General features: G+C 57.2%; 1 protein-coding gene across 2 annotated transcripts; it reads left to right on the forward strand.

The window, feature by feature from the left end:
• The first annotated feature begins 211 nt into the window (after positions 1–211).
• Mroh6 (maestro heat like repeat family member 6) lies at positions 212–5,858 on the forward strand. Of its 2 annotated transcripts, XM_023723845.1 has the most exons (14): positions 212–517; positions 735–878; positions 1,055–1,209; positions 1,904–2,021; positions 2,178–2,362; positions 2,448–2,585; positions 2,713–2,827; positions 2,933–3,076; positions 3,147–3,320; positions 3,512–3,679; positions 3,899–4,018; positions 4,262–4,364; positions 4,462–4,527; positions 4,665–5,858. In XM_023723845.1, the coding sequence occupies exons 1-14, from the start codon at positions 212–214 to the stop codon at positions 4,916–4,918; spliced, it is 2,190 nt and encodes a 729-aa protein (XP_023579613.1). In that variant the 3' UTR covers positions 4,919–5,858. The 2 variants fall into 2 exon arrangements, 1 of the variants encoding a protein (XP_023579613.1); XR_002822716.1 differs by lacking the exon at positions 4,665–5,858 and having other exon boundaries at positions 3,899–4,041.
• The last annotated feature ends 1,791 nt before the right edge of the window (positions 5,859–7,649 follow it).

Below are 7,649 nucleotides of genomic sequence, written 5' to 3' on the forward strand. Positions count from 1 at the left end.
TGTCTCCCCAGCCACTCCTGCCACATGCTCACACAAGCACGCACGCGCGCACACACACACACACACACACACACACGCACACACGCACACACGCCATCACGTCTGTCCATGGGCCCGCCTGTGGGTCCGCCCGGGGCCTGCTTCTAGGTCAGACCTGCCTGGGCAGGACTTCCTGGGAGGAGCTGTGGCAGATGCTGCTCTCTGGGGCACCATGGCTGGTGGTGTGTGGGGCAGGGGCCGGGGCCAGGGCCGGGGAGCTGGTGTGGGGGCCCTAACTCTGGCAGCTGTGGCTGAAGGGATCCGGGCCAGCCAGGAGCAACCCTTGGGGCCCCCTTCCACCAGCCCTCAGCCCAAGCCCCAGGAATTTGAATCTGAGGCAGAGACCCAGGTCCGGGATGCCACCACTGCCTCTGGGGTTGAGCCTGGAAGTGAAGCCTCCTCCTCTGCAGCAGGCAATGAACCCTACTCCCTGCACAATGCTCAGGCTCAGGAAGCAGTCCCTGCGGGACCCTACCAGGTGAGTGTTGAGGCACAGAGCCCTGGGGGCAGGAGTGGGGATGGCCATCTTCAGGCTCTCGCTTGGACACTACATGGCCCAGGGCTGCTGGAGCTGGGGGAAAGACGGGGTAAAATGGACTGGAGGATGAGCCTGGCTGTGGAGTTTTGTAGCAAACTGGGGAGGAGAGCTGAGAGAGGCAAGGGGACTCTACCAACCCTGTCCTGGGCTCCCCCAGAGTTCCTGGGAGGAGGGCACCCTCGCTGACCTGGCCATGTATACGGCTGCCTGCCTGGAGGAGGCTGGCTTTGCGGGGACACAGGCCACGGCGCTCACCTTGTCATCAGCCCTGGAAGCCAGGGGGCAGAAGCTGGAAGACCAGGTCAGTCTCACTCCCTCTCAACCTTTGAGATGAGGCTGGCCCTCCAAAGCAAGGGTTTGGAATCCCGTAGACTGGCCTACACACCCCACTCAGGATGCCGGGTGGGGTGGGGTGCTTGGGAGGGTCAGTTCAGGGTTAAGCAGGCCTGACTGCTGACGTCTGTTTTCTCCACCCAGGTGCACGCCTTGGTGCGCGGGCTGCTGGCACAGGTCCCCATCCTGGCTGAAGGGAGGCCCAGGCGGGCTGCTCTGCGAGTGCTTAGTGCCCTGGCCCTAGAGCACGCACAGGACGTGGTGCGTGCGCTGCTGCCGCACTCCCTGCCCCCAGATCGGTAACCTGCCCCACCTACTTCCCCATGGTTCCACGCAGCTTCCTTCCTTGTTCCCGCTTGGCTTGGCTGTGAAGTCTGGCAATGACTCGCAGGGAGTTGTAATGATGCAGAGCCCCCAAATTCTCTCCTCTTTACTGTTGCCTCCTTTCCATGCTCCTTTTAGCTTAGCAGCCCCCTGTCTGGTCTAAGGATCCCTGATGTTGGGGTCTTGGCTTGGGACTGCCATATGTTGAGAGCTGGGGCTCAGATAGGGAAGTGGAATTACCCCAGGGACCAGCCTGGGGTTTCTTTTTTTGGATCAGAGTGAACAAACAGGAGCCTGGATGCCCCTAACTCTGCTTAATTTTTTTTTTTTTTAAACCGAGGATAGAACTCAGGACCTTGCCCTTGCCAGGCAGGACACTGCTTAATTTTGCCCTGGATGTTATTTTATTCTCCATGGTGATACATTGTTTAAAATAATACAAGGTCTGTCCTTGACCCGACAGGGCTCCAGGAGGGTCAGCACTTAGCAGCTGATCCTGTGGATCCAGCTCTGCTGTGGTCTTCACAGTTGCCACTCACTTCCTCTAAGGCTTGGGCAGGGAGGACACAAGGTTTTCTCCATCACCCTGCTGGAGTCCTGTCGGCATCTCTACTTCAGCCGCAGCAGCTCCCCAACCCTGACTCATGCTGGGGCACTTTGTGTTCCCAGAGCAGCAGCTGAGCTGTGGCGCAGCCTAAGTCGGAACCAACGTGTAAATGGGCACGTGCTGGTGCAACTGCTGTGGGCACTGAAGGGGGCTTCTGGGCCTCAGCCCGAGGCACTGGCGGTGAGTGGCTCCAGCTGCCCTGGGCAATGGTGACTTAAGTGTGGACCATACATGTCCCTTGAGGGTTTGTTCTTACCCTGTCTTGGTGCCCTGGTCCTCTGGAGCCAAACTTGGCCCCAGTGCAGCTCACACCTGAGTGGACTGCTTGTTCCACAGGCCACGCGTGCCCTCGGGGAGATGTTGGCTGTATCAGGCTGTGTGGGAGCGACACGTGGCTTCTACCCACACCTGCTACTTGCACTAGTCACACAGCTGCATGAGCTGGCTCGTAGTGGGTGCTGTCCTGAAAGTCCTAAAGTTTGGGTCCTGTCCCACAGAGGGCCACCACACAGCCATGCCAGGTAAGAAAAGATGGCTGAGTAAGTAGGGAGTGGGCCAGCACTTTCGTGGCCTTCACTGTCCACTCACCTGCTGCTCCCACCTCAGCTGCACAGTGGAAGCCGTGAAGGCCCTGCTCACTGGGGATGGTGGCCGTATGGTGGTCACATGCATGGAGCAGGCAGGAGGCTGGAGGAGACTAGTAGGATCCCACACCCACCTAGAGGGTGTCCTGCTGCTGGCCAGGTGAGGGGGCCTCCAGAGGGCACATCTGGAGGGGACTTGTGGCTGACCAGGTGCAAGCAAGAGTAGGGGGTGTTTCTCCAAGACCCTCCCTCATGCAAAAGGAAAGCTCCTTTTTGCCTCATCCCAGTGCCATGGTGGCACACGCGGACCACCACCTGAGAGGCCTCTTCGCAGACTTGCTTCCCCGGATGCGCAGCACAGACATTCCACAGCGCCTTACAGCGATGGCTTTCTTCACTGGGGTGAGCTCACTTCCCAGAAAAGTAGTGAGGGATGAGTACTTGAGCTCAAAGCGCCCGTAGCCAACCCAGGGACCAAGAACATACTGGCTTTATGTCCCCTGCTAGTTGCTACAGAGCCGGGCCACCACACAGCTCCTGCGGGAAGACATCATCCTGGAGCGGCTTCGTACCTGGCAGCGTGACCCTGAGCCCACCGTGCGCTGGCTGGGTCTGCTAGGTCTCCGGCACCTGGCCCTGAATTGTGGGAAGGTAACACCTGGCTGGTGTGGGAGTGGGGACAGGGTCTGCCTGGGATGGCCATTAGACCTTGTCACCACAGGTACGGCACATGAGCACTCTGCTGCCTGCACTGCTGGGTGCAATGGGAGAGGGCGACGTACGGCTTGTGGGTGCAGCTCTAGGAGCCCTGCGGAAGCTACTGGTGCAGCCAGGAGTACCAGTGCGGCTCCTGAGCTTGCAGCTAAGGTTGCGCCTCCCACCACTGCTGGATGATGTGAGCAAGGCCTCGCCCTGGCCCTTGTCTTTCCATTCCCACCCCTAGTCATACCTGGCCCTTTGGTGGCCCAGCCCCTCCTTGAGGGAGTTCTCCCTGGGCTTTCTCTGCTTCTCTCTGCCCCCAGTTGCTCTTCTACCCTGGCATCCTTCTCTCTCTCTCTGCCATCCTGATTGTGCCCTTCCTTGCAGGCCCGGGATTCCATCCGCGCCTTAGCAGTTGGGCTTCTTGGTACACTGGTGCGGCGGGGCCAAGGCAAGCTCCGGATGGGACTTCACGGCCCCCTTCGGAAGCTGGTCCTGCAGAGTCTCGTGCCGCTGCTGTTGCGCCTGCATGACCCTAGCCGAGATACTGCTGAGGTCAGCTGTCCCATCCATACCTCCCTTCCCTTTCCCAGGTTACAGGTCAAGGACACCCATGAAGACCCTGAAGCCTCCCAGGTTTCTAGTCTTCCTTGAGGCCACTGTACTCAAGTCCCCTGCCCTGGGTACTTCCTATGCTCCTCCTATACATAACTTCTTTGCTCCAGCTCTTGCCACTGTTTGCATCCCTAATCCTCCTCCCTTCCCCTATGTCAGAGTTCAGAGTGGACACTGGCCCGCTGTGACGAGGCCCTTCGCTGGGGCCTGCTGGAGGAGATAGTCACTGTGGCCCACTACGACAGTCCAGAGGCTCTAAGCCGTGTCTGCCACCGCCTGGTCAGTAGAGGAAGCAGGTGCTGGTAAGGGGGTGTAATCAGTTGCCCACTTGGTCCAGGATTCTCCAGGCCAGTCCAACAGCTGGATCTGACCACCACGTTCCTAATGGGGCAGATCCATACCTTCAAACTATGCTACCCTCCTGGGGTCTTCCCAGGGGACCTCACCCTGCAGATATCTTTGCATCCTCCTTTCCAAGCAGGTTTAGTGTTCCTGTCCTGTTATGGGCCCTTCTGTTCCCAGGTTCAGCAATACCCAAGCCACATCCCTTGCTTCCTGAGTCAGACCCAGGGCTACCTGAGGAGCCCACAGGTTCCCCTGCGCCTAGCTGCCACCGTGTTTCTAGGTGAGGTGCTAGTCTCTGCCAGCAGGGTTCTAGAAGCTGTACCAGCCTCTCCCTTCTGGACCCTGGGGCTGGAACTCACGGATTTGTTTTGGTCCAGGCTTCCTAGTCTACCATGCATGCCCTAGCCATGTCAACCAGGATCTGCTGGACTCCCTGTTCCAGGGTGAGAACCCAACATTCCTGAGTGTGGGGTCCTACAGAGATGGCAGCACTAGGGGAGAGTGGAGGGGAGTAAATAGGTTGGAGTCAGGGGAGGGCACCCTGCCCACCCTTCAGGATCTCAGCTGCTGATTTGCTCAGACCTAGGGCAGTTGTACAGCGACCCAGAACCTGCTGTGGCTGCAGCGGCACACGTGTCCACACAGCAGGTGGCGCTGCTGGCCTGTGCACAGAGCCAACCTAGCCGAGGCCTCCTTCTGCAACTGATCTCTCGCAATACCTACCCCGCCAGGCCCACACCATGCTACGCTGACAGCCCATTCCAGCATCGGAGCCTTGAGGGCCGGTGGGGCTGCAATGGACCCTGCTCCCCTGGCCCTGTGCCAAGCTTCTAACGGAGGCATGGCAGCCTTGCAGTCACTGGTCCCCACAGCAGAAAACCTGTGGAATGCCTTCATGCAAGGTCCCCTGAGCCTGGTGCTGGACACCAGGCCCTTGTCCTGGGACTGCCCTCCAGGGGCACCATAAGACAGTATGGAAGAGGGTCAGCTGATAGCATTTCACCCTGAAACCCTCACCTCTTGACCACAGGATCCATCTCCTTATCAAATCTATTCCCCCTCCCCTCGGAAGAACATGGGCCCAGACCCTGGCCTTCAGAGCCTCTGGCCTCCCAAACCAGGGTCTGGTGGGGACACTGAAGGGACCTGCCTCCTACTGGGCCCATGCCTCCTGCCTGGCCTCGGCTGCCCCACCTGTGAGTCTCTCTCACCACCATACACCACCCTGTTCCTTGACTTCTCTGCTATTTCTTTTCTTTTCTTTTGGGCACCAGCAATCAAACTTAGGATCTTGCACTTGCCAGGCAGGCATTTGTGCCACTGAGTATTGTCTGTTGTTTCTGACTACTGTTCTGGCTCATGTTCCCTGAGCTTATGAGGTGTTGACCTGCCCTACTGGCCATAGCTGCTGTTCCCCTCCACTGGCCACATGACCTCCCTCCTCCTGTGACTTTGTTTGGAAGACTTTGTTTGCAATCCCTTTTAGCTGGGCAGCAAAGCCTGGGGGTACACCAGAGGTCGAGACATGGGGGTGGGTACCCCATAGCAGATAGCAGACTGTGAGTAGGGGCTGTGACACTCAGCACAGGGCTGAATGGGAATGGTGGCACTGGACAGATGGGAAGAGGCCCCTCTGGGGGCTGCCAAAGCTGTGACCTCACCCCTTTGGGTGCTTGCTTGGGCAAGTGCCCTCACCCAGGCCTGTGTTGAGACAGACTCTCAACTTTCAAGGCCTCATTGTGAAGGGTTGGGCTGTTCCCCCACACTGGGGGTTCTCAGGGGCAGGCATGGGGTCCTGTTCACCTCATCTCTCCTGCACCCTATGGAAAGTTTTAAAATAAAATATAAATGCCAAAGATTGCAGGAGATTGTCTGAGACTTGTGCGTATGCTGAATACACCAGACTCGAGATCTGGCTTCAGCTAGGGCAACAGTGAAGCATGGGGCAGCCTGGTGGCAGGTTCAAGGGCAGACAGTTCGGGCTTTGGCCAGGGTCAGGGTGCATGTACCTTGAGATGGGACAAGCTGAACTATATACTTCAACATGCTGAATTAATGTGATCAAAGTTCTACCAGGACTGGCATTAGGGTCTCTTTATACGTGGTCCTCAGAGCAGGGTCAGGTCAAGGGCCTAGGTCTTCATGGAGACAGAGGCAAGGATCAGCAGTAATTTGGATCTTCTAGAGCAAATGCCAAGCACAGAGTGGGGATGCATGCCTGGAATCCAGCACTAGGGAGGCTAAGGCAGGAGGATCATTCTGACTTAGAAACCAACCTGTGCTACATAGTGGGTTTAGGGCCAGCCTGTCTCAAAAACACAAAATCCAGGGCCACAGAGATAGCTCAGTGGTCTAAGTGCCTGCCTAGGCAAGTGGAAGAATCTGGGTTCAATCCCAGGTACCTCATGCCATGCTGGCCCCGCCTCAGACATGTTGAGCCAGCCACAAAGATGGGGCATGGTGACGCATGCCTGTAATCTCAGTGCTGGGGAGGCTAAAACAGGAGAATTGCTATGAGTGTGAGCTGCATAGTGTACCAAATACATTAAAAAAGAAAAAAAGCTAAAGTTAAAAAAGCAGCAACAAAGCAGATGCCAAAATGGGAGCACGCTGGTGAAGTTACTAGGTACCTATGAAAGAGAGGAAGGGAAGGAAAGGAGGCTGGATGGAAACACGGGGTTCTCAAGCTGGCCTCCTATCTGGGAGTCACTCACACGGAGGGCTGGGTGTCAGGACACAGCCTAAATGAATCCCCTCAGGAGCAGCTCTCTATCCCATGAGAAAATAAACCTGTTCTTCATGCTCTTCTTGCAGCCCCTCGGGGTGGATATGTGAGTTTCCACTGTGCACAGGTTTATTTGCATCCCAGCTCATAGCCATACCACCTGGTAAGCAAACTCAACAATGCCTCAGGGTCCACCCTCAGAGGGGGCCTCAGGTGGGGAGGCAGCCACAGTGAACAAGGCAGTGCCCTGTCACTCCACCTCCATGGTGCTGGGGAGAACTAACACGCTATTCTTTGGAAGGCTGCTTGGAGCCAGGCTGTCTTCTTATCCACACATCTCTGCTCTGGCTATATGTCTATCCCACCTACCTTGGCTCTGCTTGGGTACCTGCCAGGCCCAGACTCCCTGTTAAGATGTTTGCTTCACACAAAATATACATGGCCTCTCGGAATGTGACTCTATAGCACAACTGTGCTGGAACTGCAGGGAAATCACCAGTGGCCTGGCCCCTTGGTGGGCTCCAGCACCCAGGCCTATCTATCGCTCAGCCGGCAGAGAGCTGAACCATGGTCAGTCTTCCAGCTGGGGCCGAGGCTCAGAGGACCAGATGAATGCACCCTGGCTCAGGCACTCCCTCGTCAGAGCAGGCCTTGCCATAGGGCCAGCTGGTAATGCTTTAATAGTCCCTGCTGCCACAGACCTCATGATGGCCCCGGATCCAAGGGCCAACAGTTAGACCCTCTAAACGGGCTTGGTTGGACTGAAAGGATCCACTTATAGCTTGGCCTTGAGGGCTTTGGGGCTTCAGAAGTGGCGCTGTGGTGCCGACCTGTTCAATG

The sequence above is a fragment of the Octodon degus genome, unplaced genomic scaffold, assembly GCF_000260255.1.
Source record: "Octodon degus isolate 3935 unplaced genomic scaffold, OctDeg1.0 scaffold00104, whole genome shotgun sequence".
Lineage (NCBI taxonomy): Eukaryota > Metazoa > Chordata > Mammalia > Rodentia > Octodontidae > Octodon > Octodon degus.

Coding starts and splice junctions, on each gene's coding strand:
- Mroh6 (XM_023723845.1), top strand. CDS start 212: ATGGCTGGTGGTGTGTGGGGCAGGGGCCGGGGCCAGGGCCGGGGAGCT. Junction 879..1,054: donor GGCAGAAGCTGGAAGACCAG/GTCAGTCTCACT, acceptor TTCTCCACCCAG/GTGCACGCCTTGGTGCGCGG. Junction 3,680..3,898: donor CTAGCCGAGATACTGCTGAG/GTCAGCTGTCCC, acceptor CCCCTATGTCAG/AGTTCAGAGTGGACACTGGC.